The sequence below is a fragment of the Rutilus rutilus genome (genome assembly GCF_951802725.1).
Source record: "Rutilus rutilus genome assembly, chromosome: 23".
NCBI lineage: Eukaryota > Metazoa > Chordata > Actinopteri > Cypriniformes > Leuciscidae > Rutilus > Rutilus rutilus.
The window spans coordinates 22,500,054-22,523,493 of record NC_140233.1 but is presented as its reverse complement, the minus strand read 5'-3'; the positions used below and the strand labels follow the sequence as shown (position 1 = coordinate 22,523,493).

At 38.6% G+C, this 23,440-nt stretch overlaps 1 protein-coding gene across 2 annotated transcripts in view; it reads right to left on the bottom strand.

Annotated features, from left to right (window-relative positions):
- The window catches only part of LOC311282853 (mixed lineage kinase domain-like protein), a 31,541-nt gene extending 15,711 nt beyond the window's left edge, over positions 1-15,830 (bottom strand). For both annotated transcript variants that reach the window (XM_084396918.1, XM_084396917.1), the window contains exons 1-10: positions 15,710-15,830; positions 6,714-7,166; positions 6,486-6,602; positions 5,933-6,116; positions 5,412-5,512; positions 5,195-5,330; positions 4,996-5,080; positions 3,274-3,413; positions 3,141-3,190; positions 2,871-3,014 (exon numbers count right to left, since the gene is read on the bottom strand). In XM_084396918.1, the coding sequence (XP_084253044.1) occupies positions 2,871-3,014; positions 3,141-3,190; positions 3,274-3,413; positions 4,996-5,080; positions 5,195-5,330; positions 5,412-5,512; positions 5,933-6,116; positions 6,486-6,602; positions 6,714-7,161 (1,405 nt within the window). In that variant the 5' untranslated portion in view covers positions 7,162-7,166; positions 15,710-15,830. The remainder of the gene's footprint in view (positions 1-2,870; positions 3,015-3,140; positions 3,191-3,273; positions 3,414-4,995; positions 5,081-5,194; positions 5,331-5,411; positions 5,513-5,932; positions 6,117-6,485; positions 6,603-6,713; positions 7,167-15,709) is intronic.
- Positions 15,831-23,440: the final 7,610 nt, after the last annotated feature.

Below are 23,440 nucleotides of genomic sequence, written 5' to 3'. Positions count from 1 at the left end.
TAATGAGTAGTTTCACGTTTAGTACATTTTGCTGACTACTTACTTAGGCCTATTTAAAATAGTATTTAAGTAAAAGTACTGTACATATGTGATTAAACATGTTTTCATTATGGTATTATTACTTTTACTTTAGTAAAAAGATCTGAGTAGCCTACTTCCTCCACTGGTAGAGACTAGAGGAATTAAGACTAATAATAGAAGATAACAAGGTTTTGCCAGTGACGCTTTTGATATATTTATTGATACAAGTTATTTTTTATATAACGTGACTAAATAAAAAAAACAAAGTCATTAGAGAAGATTATGCAACAGTATTTAGAATATAATTTACTGTAGAATAATACATGCAATGCAAACTAGTTTGGTTACAGCTCAAATGTACAATTCTTGTTCTATCATTCACCCTGCCTCCATTTTATATCTTTGTCACACAAGTGTTTGATCACCACATTTGAGTGATCATTGCAAAAAATGTTTAAATATTTTAAATTCTGTTTATGTATACTGTATTATACAGTACCAGTCAAAAGTTTGTACACACGAATGGGAAAGTGTGTTCAAACTTTTGACTGGTACTGTACTATAATATGCACATAAATAATATTGCTACTGTATTATAAAATACACATAAATAAGATCAGCCGATATATCGATATCAGGCTTTTTTACTTCTTAATATTTTTCTCAGTATAGTCCTATGCTGGGACTGACAATAGAATCATGAAATATGACAAAAACATAAATTCACAAAAGTAATAAATTTATTTTCGTGCGCTGTAAACCACGTCTTCAGAATCCATAATTGTGAGGAATAGACCAAAATTGAATTCTTTATTCAGCGATCTTCATCTCCATTCTCAGTAAAGACCACAAACGTGAAATCCAGTTGATGGCAGTGATATAAAATGCTTACTGGCTCTCACCTGCTTTGTAACAGATTGCGACGTCGTGTTTTGGGTGATGTATGTTTAAAGGGGTCCAGAACTGAGAAATTAAAATTCCATTGATCTTTTGACATTTAAGAGGTCATTGTACTATAAAAACATTCTGTAAGTTTCAGAGCTCAAAACTTTCTCATTAGTCTAAAAACAGCTTATATTGAAGCCAATATGCCAGAACAATAGGTTGTGGAATGTTCTACTTAATTACGTAATAAGGTAGCTAAACACCGCCTCTGCAGAAGAAGATCAATGCCTGCTTCTTGATTCACGCATGTAGTAGGTAAATAACGAGAGAGGAAAACGCAGGTCTATGCAGAAACAAAACGATAAAGATAACTTCGAAGACAACAAGAGCGGTGCAGTGCCAAGTTGTGGAAAAAAAGTTGGGTAACACTTTACAATACGGGTGCACTAATCTGCATTAATTCATGCTTAACTAATGCACAGATAATCATGTGTTAATGTATGACTCATGAAGAACTAAACCATTAATTAATGATTACTGCATCAGCAACTAATAAAGATTCTAAATGATTAATAGATTAAGTAATAAATGAATTGTTATTAATTAAATGTGTCATAATGTATTAATTCCTTAATAACTTATTTTATTAACTAAAAGTGTAAATTAATGTGTTAATTACCACAGTTGGTCAAAGCAATGTACTTCAACTTCCAGCTGTCTGCTTTAATTAATCATTAATTAATGATATGCAAATGTATCATTATGTTATGACTTTACTTGTTGAGGCACATGACTATTAACTAATTTGTTAAGTAATATGCAAATGATGGGTTTACATGGCACCAAAATAGCATATTACTTAATAGTCATGTGCCTCAACAAGTAAAGTCATAACATAATGATACATTTGCATATCATTAATTAATGATTAATTAAAGCAGACAGCTGGAAGTTGAAGTACATTGCCTTGACCAACTGTGGTAATTAACACATTAATTTAAACTTTTAGTTAATAAAATAAGTTATTAAGGAATTAATACATTATGACACATTTAATTAATAGCAATTCATATATTACTTAATCTATTAATCATTTAGAATCTTTATTAGTTACTGATGCAATAATCATTATTTAATGGTTTAGTTCTTCATAAGTCATACATTAACACATGATTATCTGTGCATTAGTTAAGCATGAATTAATGCAGATTAGTGCACCCGTATTGTAAAGTGTTACCAAAAGTTGTCTTTGCATTGCCTTCCTTCTGATCCCAACATTAGGAAAGAGTGGATGAACTTTATTTTTAATGAAGTTCCAGACCGTGGATTCGTTTACAAACAAGGCACAATTCGACGCAGGATTTTCAGAAAGATTGAAATTAAAAGACAATGCTGTGCCGACTATACTGGATCCGACAGTAATGGTCGCACCGCTAAGTATGTGAAACTGAGAAATACACATATACACTGACGGTGTACACTGCAGAGTGTACGCATATTGTGTACCCGCCTATAGGCGCATATTACTAATGCGCCCTTTAAATAACAAAAATAATAATAATACTGCGCCAATTACTTTAGACCAGGTTTTTGTTGGTCTATTTCAGCTGCCTCAAAATAGCAACGCGCCAACAATGAGCCTGAAGACACCTTGTTTTCAGACCAGCACGCCCATGGGCGAACAGATGGGCACGAATGCATTTGGTATTTATACAACGTGGCGCAGGACGTGAAAATGATAACTGCGTTGGGCTGAAACTAGCAAAAAACATTTGCTTCGTGTCTCGAGTTGCCAGAGTTGCCCATTGCTGGTATTGGGAAAGTGATGCTGCTTTTTCACTACTTCCAAAAAGTCTGTTTATGTTAAGTTACATGTAACGTTACGCATCACTAATCACAGAATTTAAGGATGAGGTGATGGCCCACTTGTTTTATGTAACTTTATTTGTGTGATAGGGTCTTACCTCCTGCCGTTGGTCTTTGGAAGGGCTCAAATAAACGGCATGCATTGATGAGCTCTTCTAGTTGTTTGGGACAATCTGTAGGAAGTGGCTCCATGACCTTCTCTACACACACTTTTTGATAGATCTGACTGTGGGAAGAACAGTCTAAAAACACAGGAACAGAACATTATGTATAGTAATTATGTAAAGTAATGTATAGGGAAACACAAATATGTAAAAGATAAACAGAAGAGTTTATTTATTTTTTATCAAAATTGATTGTGGTGATACCTTTAAAAGGAACATCTCGTGTTGTAATTTCCCACAAGACAATGCCAAAACTAAAAAGAGCATGTACAGTAAGTAACAGTCATTCTTTATTTTAATAAGATACACATTTGATATTTGAGTGAGTGTGCCGTACCTGTAGATCTCACATGCCTTGTCGTAAGGATGGTTGATATTCTGAAGCTGTTGTGGAGAGCTGTAATGGAAAGCACTGTTCTTTTTGGATTTATTCTTCTGAAGAGAAGTTTCTGTTCTTGTCAGCTCAAAACCTCCCAACTTTAGAAACATACAAATGAGCAAATACACATAACATAAAAATTAGGATGAAACCCCAACAAGTAATATTCCCTTTAGGTTTAGGTTAGGTTATGTTAAGTGTCCAGCTCATTTAGAGTTTTCTAAGAAGTTTTTTGTACTTTTTGATGCCCAAGACCTTGAAATATGATGAATCCTTATAAAATATAACATTATATTTTCTTATGTATAAAGAAAAAGAAAAATATGAATAAGATATAATAAAGACAACATTTTTACTGAAATCAAATAATTTGTTGTATTACAAATTTATGAAATGTTTAATTTAGGTTGCAACAGTAAAAGTTGAGTACATTTAAGTTAATAATAGTTGATAATAGTAACAACAGTTTCTGCCAGTTCTGTTTTTCTCTATTGTAAGTGACCTTTTGTCTTTAATGGCTCGAGCCCGTAGCCCCAGACGCACCTTTTGTCTTTAATGGCTCGAGCCCCAGCCCTAGACGATAAATCGTAAGGTTGATTGGATTAGCTGTAGGGGAGACTTTCACCTTTTGTCTTTAATGGCTCTGGGATTGGCTCTTGGAACCGGAGTTCCTGGCCAGTATCAGCATTTGAATAAGTTATGCTGATTCAATTGGACTGGTAGCGCTCTCAGAGTAGGGTGTGTTCATACTTAATTTACATGCTTTGTTCAGAGACTCCACCTCTATGTAATCCCTCCCCTCTTTGAAAAGTATAATTACAATGAATACTGTATTATGGTCAGACTTGATGATGATGAACTACAGACTTGATGATGATGAACTACAGACTTGATGATGATGAACTACAGACTTGATGAACTACAGACTCTGAAGAATAAATCTCTTCTGCTTATAAGATCCATCTCAAGTCTCCTGGTTTTTGCTTCGATGAAGGAATAAAAAGTTTCCAACAAATTGAACTATTGACATTAAATTATTATGAACAAATTATTAAAATATCGTATGGAAACTGTTTATTTTGTATTATGTTGACAACAGATTTTCTTTTTTCTATCCATTGGAGTACCGTTAAATGTATGAACCTTAAAACTGCAAAATAATGCTATGCTGACCTTTAGTTGGGATAATTCTTATGGGACAAACAACACCAAATAGGACAGACAGTTTGACACAGAGCACTTGCTGAAGAGCAAAAAGCTAACTCTGTTGTGTGCCCTTTGTAGCTTACGTGTATGCCGTCATATTTTACGTCATAACGCAGCACCAATCAGGACTGGATTAGTTTCATTCATACTTCAGATGCGTTACGCTAAGGGCGTTCCCCAAAGTGTCGTAGACGCAGCCAGTTTACCTAGCTATTGTGTACATCCAGTGGTTAAAGTTTCCCTGTTAAAACCCTTTCCGAAGAGCAGCCATTCCAAACGATACAAATGACGTACAACGAGTTCACTCTGGCTATCAAGAGATACTCATGCCCACTGAGTACCAATCCCTTTCCCAGTTAGATGGTAATGGTGGACTTGGGTTAAATCCAGGGTTAAAGTGGGATGTGAGTTATGTTTAACAAAAACATTTTGTGGTTCAATTATGGCAATATTGTGAAAGAGAAAATAAATTACCTTCACTCTGTAGCCAGCTGCCACTAGAAAACTGCAGCTTCTGATGGAACCATGCACTTTAAACTTTTCTTCTGACTGATGCAGTCTGTATTGTGCAAAGGATAACCACATAATGTGATTGAGTTCCTTCACTATAGTATTTAAGAACTTTGTTTTTAGTCAAGAGACATAAATGAGAATAAATTAACTCGATTTGTACCTGTAGAGCCCCTGTGCTGCATCCAGACACATTTGAGTCTTTCTATCCCAGGGCAGATTGCTATTACTGTCCAGGACCTGTCGAAGACTACCCTTCTCACAGTATTCCATGACTATCAAGTAACTTGGATTTGGTCCTGTAAGAAAACAATGACAATCAGATGTGTTTAACTCAAAAGTTCAATCTTTGAAAATAGTTTTTAATTAGATTAGCATACCATTCTCATCCTGGACACAGATACCAAACATTCTTAAGATATTTGGTGACTCAAAGCGCTTCATGGTCTCCACCTCTTTGTTAAAGAGACTCCTCAACTCACTGGAGAGAATGAACAAACACAACAAAGAAATGGTAGTTTTTTAATCAGTCAAGATGATGATTGCAACCATATAAGGGGCTTTCGCACCAGATAGTTCTAGGAACTTAGTTCTAGGAACTAACCACCGGAGTGGTTCCCCGAGAACTAATGGTTCCCCCAGGAACGTTTTCTGGTTGCATTCTCACCGCCAGTAGGAACTCTGAAGTAGTTCCTGCGGTGCGAACACGCCAACATCCATAAACGAACACTTCTGCCAATAGTTCTAGGAACAATGAAAAGGTTCCTCCGGTGCGAAAGCCCCTATAGACTGGTCTCACTCATAATAAAAATGTAATGACGTTAACAAAATTTTATCGAGTCGAATTTTATTACTATTATGGAACAGTTTCCCATAACCAGAGTCTGCCATTACCATCTACCTGGGGCTGGGGTTGGTGTTCAGCGGGCATGAATATCTCTTGATAGCCACAGTGAACTTGTTGTACATCCCTTTGTATAGTTCGGAATGGCTGCACTTCAGAAGTGGTTTAGCAGGGAAACTGTAGGTCAGCTCTTCTGGTTTAATCTCCCTAATGTCCTGCAGATGTAGGCAGGGTTTTTTAACTGCCAACAAATGACAAATAAAACTGTTCAGTTTAGCAACCATTCTAAATATTAATTCAACAATGCTAAACATTCCTGAAAGCTTCATAGATGCCTTAAAAAAAAAAAAAAAAAAAAAACTTTTTGTTTCCCAAATCAAAATCACTTGGTGCAACCAACATGCAAACAAAAGTAACAAAATATAAAATTATGTGTGTCTGGATCACTAAGTATGTTGAAACATATTTTATTACAAGAAAATTTAGTTCAGGTTGTAAAATGTCATGTAGTCCGACTCTTTTATGAATTAATAATTCATGATATACAGTGTATACATACATTTCTTTCTTTTTTGTGGACAGTTTTATTGACCAACTTGTTTGTACTTACATGACTCCAGGATGTCTTTAATGCCCTGCACATCTCTTTGCGTTTGGTCAACTGTATTTTGCACAGCATCAACTGTTGTGTTCATTTTGTTGCTCTCCTGGACTAAAGACTGGAGCACTATTAGAAGGAAAATTTATACCATGTAATACGAAGTTATATCCTACAAAGTAGCCATTTCAATCCAATTCAAATCCATACAACATTAACTTTAAGTAGCCTATAACTTACAATTCCGAAATTCCAGAGAGTCACTCTGCCTGTCGTCTTCATCTTCCCGTCGCCTCGTTGCTTCTTGAAACACTTTCTCTATACTCCCTCTGTGCTCGACCTGAAGCGCTAGAGAAAGTAACTGGGCCGCATCGTTCAGCCTTTCATTTAGGCCGTTGAACTCCTCGCCGAGTTCATACGCTTTCGTGATACGTTTAATATAGCTGAAGGAAGTGTATTTCCTTACCACCCTCTCTGCTGACTCCAGAGTGAGTTTAAGTTGTTTAAGTCCATTTATAACCTGTTCAGGCTCAGTCCCAAAGCCATGAACCTTCACAGCTTCCACCAGCTTAGCCAGAGTGGACACGCGGTCGGCTAAACGCTTGCAGCGCTTCTTGTTGGCCTGGACCTCCCCACACAGGGCGTACAGTTTTTCTGCAATGGCCAGAATTGGTTCTATGATGTCCATCGTAGCTGGAAATAAAATACATTTAAAAATAAATATTTCTAAGGTTAAAGGTGATCTAAGTAACTTTTTTACCTTAACTGAACAGCTTCAGAGTCATTGGAATGGTTATATTACTTAGTTGGGGTTGAATGGTGGTCGTTTCGCACCCCCCTGGTGCCCGTGAGCGGAAAATCCACACTTGCAACTTTGGGCCGGCGCGCCGCGTCAGGAAGTATCGCGTGATATCAGGTCTCGCGATGTAAACAATTGCTTTACGGCCAAAAGAAATCTGCTAAAATGCTGTCATTATTGCACTCCCTCACGCTGTTCGAACCCGAATGAAGAAGACGTTTTAAAGAATGTCCCATCTCCTTTGATGTCGTTGACCTACTAGCCTCTGGTGTCTGAGAATCGCCAACGAGTTTTTACAACAGTGTTGTCAAATATCTATTCCGAAGCTGTGGGGGGAGCTCTAGAGCAGGGGTGTCAAACTCAGTTCCTGGAGGGCCACAGCCCTGCAGAGTTTAGCTTCAACCCTAATTAAACACACCTGATCAGCTAATCAAGTCCTTCAGGCTTATTTGAAAACTGCAGGTGTGTGTGTGTTGAAGCAGGGTTGGAACAAAACTGTGTAGGGCTGTGGCCCTCCAGGAACTGAGTCTGACACCTGTGCTCTAGAGAGAAACCTGCGAGCAAAAAGCGAGAATACAGCGAAGAAATCCCGAAACTACTGAGCACCGCTTTAAGTGTCTTGGATGGCGGAAGCATGATGTCAAGTTGTCACAATGTAAATCTACTGTTTACTGACTGATTTGTGAAAGATGCTTTATTTTGAAATATAAAATAAGCTCTAAAGCAAACAAATCCAGTACAGATTATATAAGTGGTAAATTTGCAATAATGTCACAGTAAAAATTAAACACAACCAATTTGTTAAACAAAAATGGAAGAGATTAAAAAAAAAAAAAAACTGTGACTAATACTAAATACCTTATTGAACATATAGGTTACTATCCCAAATGGAGGGAACAGATACGCTACGTCAGAACTGACCTGACGAATTGGGATCTCACCTGAGAGGCCAATCACCTTGGAGTGTAAACTAAACGAGCCAATGCACAATGGCGTGCGAGATTTGCATCACGCGCCTCGCGAAGCGGATATATAAGGAAGTACGCGTGTGATCGTACTTCAAACTTTGTGCCGAGGAGCCGAGACGGTGTGTGCCGGCCGTTCAGCAGTGGAACAGCAATTGTGGTGACAGACGTCAGAACAAAACACTACAATTGCTGCCCCTTCCAGCTCCCTGCGTGAGCCGCCTAATCCCACCACACCTGCTGGGGCGGAGAAAGGACAGGGCTTTATGCAGGGAGAGTTGACAACTGCTGCTGTTGACCACACAGTGAGACTATTGGATAACACTGGGAAAAGTACCTATGGAAAGGGATGCTACGGAGACCACATCCTGCCCGTAGGGAGGTGTCATGTGGGGATTACACATATGGACTGGCCAACATATGTGTGCGACATATGAGGTGGAGTCCCCTCTGATATGCCCCGATCTAGTTCCTCTGCTGGCCAACAAAGGGGGTACTTCGATATGGATACTCAACATATGGAGTGCTACATATGAAGGTCTCTGTGGTAGATTCAGCCTAGCTAGGGTGAAGTCAATACTAAGCAGAGACGGAAGAGTGTGCTCTGCCAAGGGAAAGACACAGGATTGCTGATTGGGAAGCCGTTCCTTGGAAGAATACATATGTGGGATCACCTGTAGGGGTATCAGAACACATGGGCACCTAGTCTAGCGCAGGGGCTGACTTTCTGGGCATACACATGAGTGCTAGACCTAGCATCGGACGCCTCCGCCGTGTCTGACCGCTGAGGGTGCTGGAGGAACTCCATGCAGGGTTCGCCAGGGAACTCACCTGTAGAGCAAATAAGTGCACGTATCCGGTCCTAAGAGGCGCTGCAAGCGAGACACCGAGCGGGTCCACAGCGTTACTGGCTACTTGTGGCAAGTACACGGGAGGACACAGGCTCTACACAGAGATTGTAAAACCTCGCAAATGTGTTGGGTGTCGCCCGCAGCTCCACAAATGTCTGCTGTCTGCTAGCGAGGCGCCGTGCAGACTCCAACATTCTGGGTCGAATGAGCCCTCACCCCCAGGGAGTATAGCTGATCTTGGGCTTGGTAGCCTGGAGGACAGCCTTTCCCTTCTGCTGTCCTCCATAACAGACAAAGAGCTATTCTGAGGCCCTGAAGCTCTGCGTTCGGTCCACATACAGGTGCAGCAAGGGCTAGGACAGGCTTTTAAGCTCTACTGACTGCAGTGGTTTGAAGGGTGCTCCCTGCAAGGCTGCTAAGATCAAGGAGAGGTCCCAAGAGGGTACAAGGTGAGGGCGGGTAGGATTCAACCTTCTCGGGCCCCTCAGGAACCTGATGATCAGGTTGGGCTTTCCCATAGACTGACCATCTACTGCATCATGATGTGCGGCGATTGCGGACAACATACACTTTCAGGGTTGAGGGAGAAAGCCTTCGCTCCAGCCCTTCTTGCAGTAAGGAAAGCACAGCTCTGTCACAGGGATCATTGGTAAAAAGTCAAGTCACCTTATAGCGCAATATATAATAATATAGATTGTTTCAAAGCAGCTTTACAGTGATAATAGGAAATTAAAGTAACAGAGATTGTTTTGGCTTTACAGCAGCTCTAGAATAAAGTTATTATCCAGCTAAAGTTAGTTTTTGATTGATTCACTTCTGTTGCAAAGATCATTAGTTATTAACTTAGGGGCCGCTTACACAACATCGTTTTAACTGAAAACAGAAAACAGTGTTTGGTGGCTCGAGAACGCAAACTCTGCTACCCTTGGGAGATATCATTAGGAAGCATGGAATTAGCTTTCACTGTTATGCTGATGACACTCAGCTCTATATTTCTTCACACCCTGACGAAACTTACCAATTCAGAAAATTAATGGAATGCATAGGTGATATAAAAATTGGATGACTAGTAATTTCCTACACCTTAATTCAGAAAAAACAGAGATTCTAATTATTGGACAAAAAACATCTTCACGTAATAATCTAGAATACTGTCTAACACTTGATGGCTGCTCTGTCAAGTCTTCGTCGTTGGTTAGGAACCTGGGTGTGCTCTTTGATACCAATCTTTCATTTGAAAGTCACGTGTCTAGTATCTGTAAAACCGCATTTTTCCATCTTAAAAATATATCTAAATTACGTCATAATGCTCTCATTGACCAATGCGGAACAATTAGTCCATGCGTTCATGATATCAAGGCCTACATTATTGTAGTGCTATTATGGGTGGTTGCCCTGCACGCGTAATAAACAAATTACAGCTGGTCCAAAACGCAGCAGCTCGAGTTCTTACTAGAACCAGGAAGTATGACCATATTAGCCCAGTTCTTTCAACACTGCATTGGCTCCCGATTAAACATTGTATACATTTTTTAATACATTTAAAAAATAACTTTATTCTAGAGCTGCTATAAAGCCAAAACAATCTCTGTTACTTTAATTTCCTATTATCAATGTAAAGCCGCTTTGGAACAATCTACATTGTTAAAAGCGCTATATAAATGAAGATGACTTGACTTGACTTGACTGAAACAACAATTCGGCCTTTATTTCAGTGAGGATTTCAGTTAATTTGTTTGGGTCAGAGACCTAGGCGGTGATCCCGTGGGTTCTCGGGGGCTTGAGCACCCACGGAAATGGTCGATCGCCAACGGAAAAACACAAGATATTGTCCAATCATTTTAACCAATAATAATAATAGCTTTTAGGGCCCTTTCACACCTACCTTGTTTGGTCCGGATTTTCGGACTTTTCAGTTTGATCTGAATCAAAATTACAGGTGTGAAACCTCCCCCGGACCACGGTCTGGACCAAACTGACGAAATTTGGTCAGACGAAAAGAGGTAGTCTCGGTCCGGATCAAACTGAACAAAGGTTTGGTTTGTTTCTAGTGTGAAAGCATTTTCTGTATGGTTCAGACTTTCAGACCATTTACAGGAAGTTCCGGTGGTTCTCGCAGGATTGCTTGCAGTCTTCTCCTCCAGTCTCCTCCTTCTACAGCTTTCCTGTAGCTCAAACAGTAGAGCATTGGTGCTTGCAACACTAAGGTCATGGGTTCGATTCCCAGGGAAAGCAAGAACTGATAAGAATGTAAATGTGTACCTTAAAAATGCAATGTACAGTGGGTACGGAAAGTATTCAGACCCCCTTAAATTTTTCACTCTTTGGGGCTGTTTACACCTGGCCACTTCATGCGTTTTCTCAGATCGGATAGCTATCCGATCGTGAAAAGACCAGGTGTAAACGCCCTCCAAAACGCATTCGAGACGGATTTGAATCCGATCGCTCAAACCACTTTAGGAGGTGGTCTGGGCCACATTCCAGACGAAACTGGACAAGTGTAAATGCATCTGGTTGTTGAAACCACATATGCAAATTGTACTCCTCCCAGAAATGCTAAAAAAATAAGTGTTATATGCTATATGTAATGTTATAGCCAGATATGACGACGCTACTGGAACACGCATCACCGCAGATGAGAAGCTGAGCATCTCTTCATTAAGCCAACGTGCAAACTATCGCAAATCAAAGTGAAAGTAAGTCGCAGACGCTTAACACACAATCATCATCATTAAAAGTAAAGAAACGAAATGATCTTACCAGGGCTGTTGCTGCTCTCTCTTATTGCGGACTTTGATTTAGAAATTTTAGCTGATGATCAATAAAATGCAGTTCATATCTGTTGCTTTTGGTGACGTGCACTCCAGTAAATCTGCATATAGCGCGGGAATTGAAGATCGGATTTAAATCCGTTTCGCAAAAACACATTTATGTGACCAGGTGTAAATGGAATCGTTTTGATAAATCAGATAGCTATCCGATCTGTGAAAACGCATGAAGTGGCCAGGTGTAAACAGCCCCTTTGTTATATTGCAGCCATTTGCTAAAATCATTTAAGTTCATTTTTTTCCCTCATTATTGTACACACAGCACCCCATATTGACAGAAAAACACAGAATTGTTGACATTTTTTGCACATTGATTAAAAAAGAAAAACTGAAATATCACATGGTCCTAAGTATTCAGACCCTTTGCTGTGACACTCATATATTTAACTCAGGTGCTGTCCATTTCTTCTGATCATCCTTGAGATGGTTCTACACCTTCATTTGAGTCCAGCTGTGTTTGATTATACTGATTGGACTTGATTAGGAAAGCCACACACCTGTCTATATAAGACCTTACAGCTCACAGTGCATGTCAGAGCAAATGAGAATCATGAGGTCAAAGGAACTGCCTGAAGAGCTCAGAGACAGAATTGTGGCAAGGCACAGATCTGGCCAAGGTTACAAAAAAATGTCTGCTGCACGGAAGCCTCTCCTCAGTGCAAGACACATGAAAGCACACCTGAAGGACTCCAAGATGGTGATAAATAAGATTCTCTGGTCTGATGAGACCAAGATAGAACTTTTTGGCCTTAATTCTAAGCGGTATGTGTGGAGAAAACCAGGCACTGCTCATCACCTGTCCAATACAGTCTCAACAGTGAAACATGGTGGTGGCAGCATCATGCTGTGGGGTTGTTTTTCAGCTGCAGGGACAGGACGACTGGTTGCAATCGAGGGAAAGATGAATGCGGCCAAGTACAGGGATATCCTGGACGAAAACCTTCTCCAGAGTGCTCTGGACCTCAGACTGGGCTGAAGGTTCACCTTCCAACAAGACAATGACCCTAAGCACACAGCTAAAATAACGAAGGAGTGGCTTCACAACAACTCCGTGACTGTTCTTGAATGGCTCAGCCAGAGCCCTGACTTAAACCCAATTGAGCATCTCTGGAGAGACCTGAAAATGGCTGTCCACCAACGTTTACCATCCAACCTGACAGAACTGGAGAGGATCTGCAAGGAGGAATGGCAGAGGATACCCAAATCCAGGTGTGAAAAACTTGTTGCATCTTTCCCCAAAAGACTCATGGCTGTATTAGATCAAAAGGGTGCTTCTACTAAATACTGAGCAAAGGGTCTGAATACTTAGGACCATGTGATATTTCAGTTTTTCTTTTTTAATAAATGTGCAAAAATGTCAACAATTCTGTGTTTTTCTGTCAATATGGGGTGCTGTGTGTACAATAATGAGGAAAAAAAAAAGAACTTAAATGATTTTAGCAAATGGCTGCAATATAACAAAGAGTGAAAAATTTAAGGGGGTCTGAATACTTTCCGTATCCACTGTAAGTCGCTTTGGATAAAAGCGTCTGCCAAATGTAAATGTAAATTTCCTGCTGGCGACGATAAAATGTTCATTTAGCAAATTTGAACTAGCCTCGAGTATAGTTGGTGCTGCAGGTAGTAGTGCCGTAATAATAACAGTATAGTGGCAACGATATGCGTCTGTTCATTTATTCTTGTCAAAGTTTTTTTTTTCTTTTTCTTTTTTTTTCATTATTGTCAAAGTTACCCGCCGAATTGACAATACGCTGATGTCAGACGCACGTTCGTTTACAAACCAATCAATGTCAAGAAGCAGCCCACATAGATGATGATGACAGGATGCAAGTATGTCATGTAAAGTTCTTTAGTGCACTCGCATAACTGCAGTGTGAAACTAAACCAAAACGTATCAAAACATGAACTTTGGTTAGGACCTTGGTGCAGACTTTCAGGTGTGAAAACGCCCTTAGACACGACTTTCTTCTCGGTTTTTATAGTTCATTTGAAGCAGTTTCTATGGCATTATTTTAATGACAAATGTTGAGAGTGCATTATTGTAACGCGAGAGTTCATCCATGTAACAAATCTCTCCACTCGCAGGCGGATTTCTTTCACTCGTGCGCTCGCCGCTCGCAAATATGCAGTGGTCTCATGGCTTCTCACTCAGATATTATGTGTGCGCATTATATATGTTGTCCTGTGCACTCTTGAATCTCTACTTGTCTCCTGGATCTATCTATCTATCTATCTATCTATCTATCTATCTATCTATCTATCTATCTATCTATCTATCTATCTATCTATCTATCTATCTATCTATCTATCTATCTATCTATCTATCTATCTATCATTAAAAACAGATTATAGACTAGGTTATATATAGATAGATTTTATATAGAATAGATAGTTATTGAAGGGGGGAGGGGGTTAGAGAAGTGGGGGGCCCACAGATATTGGCTCAGCGGGAGAGCCCCCACTGTAATCCTCAGGTCACCCTGTGTATTTTTTGAAGTAGCCTCTTTGTTGGCCAGCAGAGGAACTAGATCGGGGCATATCAAAGGGTACTCCACCTCGTCTGAGGTAATCGAGTCTCGACCGCAACATTGCGATGGTCATCTTCCCACAGTGGGTACATGACTCATCCACAAAATCCACCTCAGTGTGCTTTAAGCCCAGACACATTAGGCAGCGATCGTGACTGTCAGTGCTTACTTACATACCCGCTTCACAGGGTGCGTAATACAAATCTCGCACGCCAATATGATGGCTCATTAGTTTACACTCAAAGGTAATTGGGCTCTCAGGCGAGTTCTCAATTCTTCAGTTCAGTTCTGATGTAATGTCAAACGTGACTGACTGACTGATAGGGAACTGAATATACGGAAATATATCCATCATGATAATCTCCCCATAACAACTAGACCTGGTCTCCTCCAAGTGAAAATAACTAGAGATTTTTTTTTCAGATATCAAATGTTTATCAGATTACCTTTAAACCTACTTCTCCTTTACTTTTTTACAGCTATATTTTCACAAACAAACAAACAAACTTCAGAGGAAAGTGAAGGCAATACATGTCAAAAACGTAGAACGTTTTATGGCATCTATTCCTCATATGCATTATAATGAAAGGAGAAGTGAAACTTACAAAATCAAATCAATGCGCACCATTTTCTCATTCCTGTTAGAAGCACTATTCTTGTCATAATAAATGTTTCCAATGAAAGGTATACTACCATAAAATAATTGAAGAAAGTTAACTATCATTGAAAACTACTTCATTAGTGCATGTTAAAATGAGACTACCTTGTCTCTCGAAAAGAAACCCAGTAAACCAAAGTTACTTTCACAATCGCATGAAGCAGAAACCACAAACAGGAAGTTCGTTGAGAAATCCCCTTTCATTTTGAGCTTGACACTGCATTTGCAGCACATTATCAGCTAAAAATCATGTTTCCCTTCATGCCTAAACATTTTATATGGAGTAATCTAGACTTCTTTGATGACTTTGTCCTGGTAATCCTTTCCAGCCTTTGTACACTTGTGTCTTTGTATTTAAAAGCTTATATAACAGGTACTTCTAAAGCAGAGCCCAACTTTTCTTACAAATCCTCCAAAATACTTTAAGATTGAATCAAAACAGATACCTCAGACACTTCAAAGTTATTGACATAATACACACAAAGACATAATGATCCTCATTTTTAACGAAAAACAGAAGTAAACATATTATGATTATGGCACAATGACTGTAAAAAAAAACAATTACAAAATACATTATAAATGTAAATACATAACTTATACTTACTTTTAAGTTACTTTATCTTGTCAAAACTGGCAAAAACCCTATTCAGTCATTTCTGAATGACATTTCACAGGAATGTGAATACAGCTAGTCTCAGTCAGGGGCGAGGCCAGACATGTTCAAGGGGCTGGGCCTTCATAAAACGGGGAGGGCAAAGTGTAGAGTATGAAAACTGCACGGCAAATTACCAGGAAAACATATAACAGCACTGTTTAAAGTTCAAAGTTTCAAAACAGCAAACAACAACAACAAACGACCTATAAAAACTATACTGTAAAAAACATTCCACTTATTTTAACTTAACTTAAGTTCTGTTGCTTTTTTAAATTGAGTATAATTGATTGGCTGTACAAATCATTTCAACTTAAATTAAATTAAAACTAACGTGGACGTGGATATCTGACTCCCAAAGCTTTTGATATTCTTCATAGTCGGTCAGTTTGCAGCAGTGGCAGAAATAATCTTTTCCAAGAAGTTTGATTTGATTTTTACCTTTTATGGGCATTTAACCTTTATAAAGCTATTTTTTTTTCTAACCAAATTAAATGTGCATCATCTTTTCTGTCAAAATTTTTACATTTACATTTACAGTACAGGCCAAAAGTTTGGAAACATTACTATTTTTAATGTTTTTGAAAGAAGTTTCTTCTGCTCATCAAGCCTGCATTTATTTGATCAAAAATACAGAAAAAAGTGATATTGTGATATATTATTACAATTTAAAATAATTTGTTTTGAATTTATTATACTTTAAATGATCATTTATTTCTGTGATGCAAAGCTGAATTTTCAGGATCATTACTCCAGTCTATCCCATGATCCTTTAGAAATCATTATAATGTGATGATTCATTATCAAAGTTGGAAACAGTTCTGCTGCCTAATATTTTTTCATAACCTGTGATACTTTTTTAGGATACTTTGATGAATAAAAAGAAAAAAAAAAGAAAAAAAAGAAGCAAATGTTTTAAAAATAGAAATCTTTTGTAACAACAATATACACTACTGGTCAGTAATTTGGGGTCAGTAATTTTTTTTCTTTCTTTTTTTGAAATAATTCAATACTTTTATTCAGCAAGGATGTGTTAAATTGATCAAAAGTGCTAGTAAAGAAGATTTATATTATTAGAAAATATTTTTTTTATTTTGAATAAATAAATTATTTTTAACCTTTTATTCATCAAATAGGCTATATTAGGCAGCAGAACTGTTTCCAACACTTATAATAAATCACAATATTAGAATGATTTCTAAAGGATCATGTGATAGACTGGATGTCACATGTGACACTGAAGACTGGAGTAATGATCCTGAAAATTCAGCTTTGCATCACAGAAATAAATGATAATTTAAAGTATAATAAATTGAAAACCAGTTATTTTAAATTGTAATAATATATCACAATATAAAAAAAAAAAATCTGTATTTTTGATCAAATAAATGCAGGCTTGATGAGCAGAAGAAACTTCTTTCAAAAACATTAAAAATAGTAATGTTTCCAAACTTTTGGCCTGTACTGTAGGTAGGATAGGTAGACTTTATTAGTCCCACTTATTACAGCAGCTCCAATTTTTTTTATAAAAAAGTACGGAAAAACACATTGAATAAAAAAATACCAGATAATACTAATAGATATAATAAGTGCTACATAGTGTTGTTACTGCAATTAAAGAGTCTAACTGCTGTTGGATGGAAGGACCTGCGGTAGCGCTCCTTCTTGCACTGAAGGTACACCAGTCTGTTGCTGAAGGAACTGTTCAGGGACCCCACAGTCTCATGCAGGGGGTGAGAGACGTTGTCTATGATGGAAGTCAGCTTAGCTAACATCCTCCTCTCCCCCACTCCCTCGATGGGGTCCAGAGGACATTCCAGGATAGAGATGGCCCAGTTTATTTTTAAACTTTACCAGTTTATTAAGTTTATTAAAAAAAAACCGCCCACAAAACCTCTCGCAATACAACTTTAATATAGTAGGATGTCCTGTTACTTTATCCTCTACAGTAAAAGACCTGGGTGTTATACTCGATTGCAACCTGTCTTTCAAAAATCATATTTCATATGTTACAAAAACCGCCTTTTTCCACCTTAGAAACATTGCTAAGCTACGTAATATGCTATCAGTTTCTGATGCAGAAAAGTTAGTTCATGCATTCATGACCTCGAGACTAGATTACTGTAATGCTTTATTAGCCGGTTGTCCTGCATCCTCAATTAACAAGCTACAGTTAGTCCAAAATGCCGCCGCTAGAGTTCTTACTAGATCAAGAAAATATGATCATATAACACCGATTTTATCATCACTGCATTGGTTACCTATAAAGTTCCGTATTAATTACAAGGTATTGCTACTGACTTATAAAGCCCTAAACGGCTTAGCTCCAGTCTATTTAACGGATCTTCTATCGCCCTATAATCCATCGCGCTCTTTAAGATCACTAAATTCAAGGCTTTTGGTCATACCTAGGATATCCAGAACCACCAAAGGAGGGAGAGCATTTTCACATTTAGCTCCAAAACTCTGGAATAGCCTTCCTGATACTGTTCGTTGCTCAGACTCGCTCTCCCAGTTTAAAACTAGATTAAAGTCGCATCTCTTCAGCCAGGCATTCATATAATATTTTTAATCTTACAGTCCAAATTACAATCCGGCCTCTAGTTAATAAACGCCAGAGGAGAACTGGCCCCCGACTGAGCCTGGGTTCTCCCAAGGTTTTTTTTTCTCCATTGGGTCACCTGATGGAGTTTTAGGACACTATTAGGTCACTTGATGGAGTTTTTCGGTTCCTTGCCACTGTTGCCTTTGGCTTGCTCAGTTGGGGATATTCTGGATATCTAATTTGATTTTATCAATAAATTCCACTAGAAACAAACCTTGTTGTATTATTTTAATTTAATACTGTGAAGCTGCTTTGATACAATCTGTATTGTGAAAAGCGCTATACAAATATACTTGACTTGACTTGACTTGACTTAAGTCTCTTTCTCTACCTCTCAGTGCTTCCAGCTCCCCAACAGACTACCGCATAAAAGACTTCAGAAGCCACCACGGTGTCATAGAAAGACTTCAGCAATGACCTCAGCACACACCAAAGGACCTCAGTCTCCTCAACAAGTGAAGGCGACTTTGGCCCTTCTTGTACAGAACCTCTGTATTGTTAGACCAGTCCAGTTTGTTGAGGTGAACACCCAGGAATTTGTATGTTGTCACCGTCTCAATGTCCAAACCCTTGATTTTCACCAGAGTAATCTGCGGTGCCTTCCTGCAAAAGTCTATCACCATCTCCTTTGTCTTGCTGGCATTAATGCAAAGGTGGTTTAACACACACCAATTGACAAAGTTAGCAATGACCTCCTGGAATTCCTGATCATTCTCTTCTGATACACACCCAATGATGGCAGTATCATCAGAAAACTTGTGCAGGTGACAGCTTCTTGTGTTGTATCTGAAGTCCGATTTAAAGAAGCAGACTTTTATCCAAAGCAACTTACAAATGAGGGGACCAATAGAAGCAATCAAACCAACAATAGGGCAACAATATGCAAGTGCTGTGCCTAGTCCCCGTTATTCTAGCATAGTACATGTAGCAAGGTTTTAAAAAAAGAGAAAAAGATATAGAATAGTAAATGCTAGTATTAATGGGTCAAGTGTCGAAAAAGATGCGTCTTCAGCAGTTTCTTGAAAATGGCTAAAGACTCGGGTTGAGGTATGCAGGTCATTCCACTACCAGCTTGGAACAATCAAGGTAAAGGTCAGTAATTTTGTGCTTCTTTAAGATGGCACCACAAGGCACCGTTCACTTGCAGAACGCAAGCTTCTGGAGTCAGGGGAAATAACTCAAGATTCACTCGCATGTTCAGTTAACTGTTTATTCAAGACCGCAAATAAACAAAGCAAAAGAGTCAGCATGTCGATTGGGTTTGGGTGCAGATGACAAATCTTCAGCAGTACAGGGACTACAGTGGGCAAAATGGAACAGAATCCAGGCAGAAAGTCCAGTGAAATAATATCCACAACTGCCGAGGGAAATAATCCAAGAACAGACAGGGACTGGACCCCACACAGTTTTGTTCTTATAAATAAAAAACATCACATAGGCATTAATTAGTCATTTAACTTTATTCTCAACACAAACATTGAATTTGTGTGTGGGCAGAGTTTGTGTGTGGGAATTTGTGTGTGGGCAGAGAACCTGCATGAAATCTGTCTCTGACATGGTTTCTTCTTAAAGAAACCTTGGATGTCCTGTTGCTGTGTAAAAATAAACAAAACCCCATTAAGTATCTAAATTACACAGAGTTGCATGTAGCTATGGTGTTAGTTAACGTTCTCACATTTTGATGTTTACCGCACCACTTTTTTGGAAAAAGATTTGTCTTTAAAACAAAAGATAAAGTAATATTAATCTATTTTATATTTATGTGATCGTGTGCGCTACCATGGAATTACACTGACAAGTCATCTCTATATAGTCTGCCGAAGTTATGTTAGCTAATCTAACGTTACTGGTGACATTAAATAGCTTGGTCAGTCACACATCACATACAAGGTTTTTGTTCTTGTTTGTTTATGTTCACCTTTGCTATTACTTTGAGCTTGGTTCTGTCTGACACTTTAAGTCAAGTCAAGTCACTTTTATTTATATAGCGCTTTTTACAATACAGACTGTATCAAAGCAGCTTCACAGTGATAACATGAAAATAATACAAGTTTGTTTAACGTCATTGTTATGATGATGAGGAAGGAGAACCCAGGCGCAGACAAAGTACACTAAACACGATTTATTATAGGCAAAAAGGGGAAAATAAAGCCCACAATGGGGTAAAACAAGACAAGACTGAGGATACTAACTAGACTATTAACTTGACAGAAGACTAGACACTAACTAACAGCAAATACACGAACAGGATCTTCACAGGACTCGTAACGAAGACAGGATACTCACAGGAATTATTTTGCAATGACTCACATGAAATAATAGCACAGGCAAGATTCACAGAGTAACATCACCGCAGTATTCACAATGAACCGACCCAGGACAGAAAACATGAGGGGATTAAAAGGGGAGAAACTAATCAGGAACAGGTGACACAGGTAAAGCAATAATCTAACCAGGGACACAGGTGAAACAATAATGACTAAACAAGGGGGCGGGGTTACATGACGAGACAACGCAAGCACATGGCCAAACAAATGGCCATGTGCTGCACATGAAACATGGGCCTGTCATGATCCTGCCTCAAGACCAGGGAAAATCAGAGACAAGAAGGCAGAATCATGACAGTCATTTTTCAGACAGAAATGGTAGTTATTTTGTAAATGATTTACTGTTTTATATATTTTTCTATTTATGTAAATAAATATTTCTGTTGCAACCTTACCAACATTACGATGTCCTCCACTCATTTGCCACGGCTTTGAGCTGGTCGTGACAACAGTACCTGACCACGGTGTGTCATTTTTTTGGGGGGTTAAATCTTCCGCTCTGTTTGAGAAAAAAGCAGAGGCTTCTCTACATGATCATCAAAAAGAGAAGCTGGCTGAATTACTGGAGATCTTCAATGTTTTGTTTGATGGACATTTGGGCCACACAACTATGGTCAAACATAAGATCGTGATGGGTACTGCAAAGCCGATCCATCTCGCTCCTTACTATTCTTCTCCGGCGAAAAAGGAGTTAAGGGCAAATTCGAGAGATGTTAAAGGATGGCATAATTGAACCTGCTTAAGACCCATTCAGACCCTGCTCCCGTGATGATTGTGAAAAAAAATATCAGGAGAGCCAAGATTTTGCGTTGATTATCGTTTTTCCCTGAGAACCGCCCCACACGAGAATACGGGCCAAAGCCTTTCCATGTTGTTGTACGGACGTGAATTGGATACACCACTCGATCTCATCACCCTGCCAAACTGTGATGGACTTAGTGAAACAGGTATTCCTTACCCTGAAAGCCTGACGTCATCGATTCAGGATGCACACGATCATCCAAGGGCTGTCCTGGAAAGTAGCCATGTTAAAAGAAAAGCATTTATTATGATCGTAAACTTCGTTCTGTCTCTCACTGTTTGAATGAGCTGGTTAGAGTAAGGACGCATCCCGTGTCCCTTCATGCCAAGATGCCGAAGCCTACCCTCTTCCTATAATCTCTACTCCGGCCCATTCAGTCATCGCTGCCATAGTTTAATGGACAGTTAAAGGGTTAAAGGGTTAGTTCACCCAAACATTAAAATTCATCATTTACTCACCATCATTTCATTCTACACCTATAAAACTTTCGTTCATCTTCAGAACACAAATGAAGAATTTACTGTCCCTCCACTCGACTCGTCCACGCTACGACCACCTTGACGCTTCAAAAAGGTCATAAAGAGGTTGTAAAACTAATCCATATGAATTGAGCAGTTTAGTCCAAATTTTCTGAAGAGACACGATCGCTTTATATGATGAACAGATTTAATTTAGGCTTTTATTCACATAAACATTCATCATTCACACATAAACATTCATCAATGCAGTTGGTAAAGGGAAGCTCAAGCACGCTTGCTTGACATTCGGGTTACGCATCACGTTTGAGCTTCCACAAGAACCAATGAGGTTTGTTCTCGCACGTCAAGCAAGTTCATTGAGTTTCTGTTTATGTTCGCTGATAAATGTTTATAGGTGAGTAACAGTCTAAATTCAATCTGTTCATTATACGTTGATACTGATACTGTTCATTAAATGTATTAAGCAATTGTGTCCCTTCAGAAAATTTGGACTAAATAGTGTCTAGTGTTCTTTCCCTGGTTTAATTTTGCATCGCTTTCGGTTGTTACAGCGAAATAGTTTTTTCAGCATACAAAACTAGACTGTACAAATTAAGCGATTATTATGTTGGGAAGCCAACAAATTATTATGCTATTTAAACTTATTTTTTATTCCTGCTTCTCCTGAGACAAATTTTTTGACCGCTACTCCTAGAGCTTTAATGCTACAAGCACCAAACTCGTTTTCCCCCCCCGGACTTCTGGTTTTCATATAAATGATGACAAAACTCCAAAAAATCCTATAGACTTTGGCTGAGAAATGATGGCTGTAATATCAATGCTATCCACCTAATGGCGTCTGAGGATAAGAGATCTTTGAAGTTAACTGGATTAAAAACCAATTGTTTTTAGCAAAAATATTTTTTCATTCAGGTTCCACAGCGAAATAACGGAATAGCGCTCACTTTATAATGAGATTATTTTGCTAATCATCTTTGAAAATAACAATAAAAATCAATCACTGTTGATTTTTTTTTTCAGAGACAGATGCAGTTGTAACCCATACATATTATTTGTGTAGCTATTTCATTTTTTTAAATGGTCTACAGAGCCGTCAACACAGGTCCAGGAGTGTGGGTGGCTTGCCTTCAGTAGCAGATGCTGCCTTTAGATTCAGAAAATAATTCTAAATTTATTTAGGATTCAACCCACTTTATTTTTGTCTCGGCTTGAAGGAAGGATGACGAAGATGAAGGTAGTAACAAACACTTTCTTTAATAATATAAACTCAGGATATACAGGAACAGGCGAACGGGTGAGACAGCGTGTGAAACACGAACAATACCGGACCAAGAACTGATAACAGACAGGAACTTAAATACACAGTGATGATGATTACAAATGACAGGCAGCTGTGAGGAAGGTGATCAGTGTCCATGGTAACAGATTGGTGGCGTGAAACAGACAGGGAAACACAGGTGTTGAATGAAA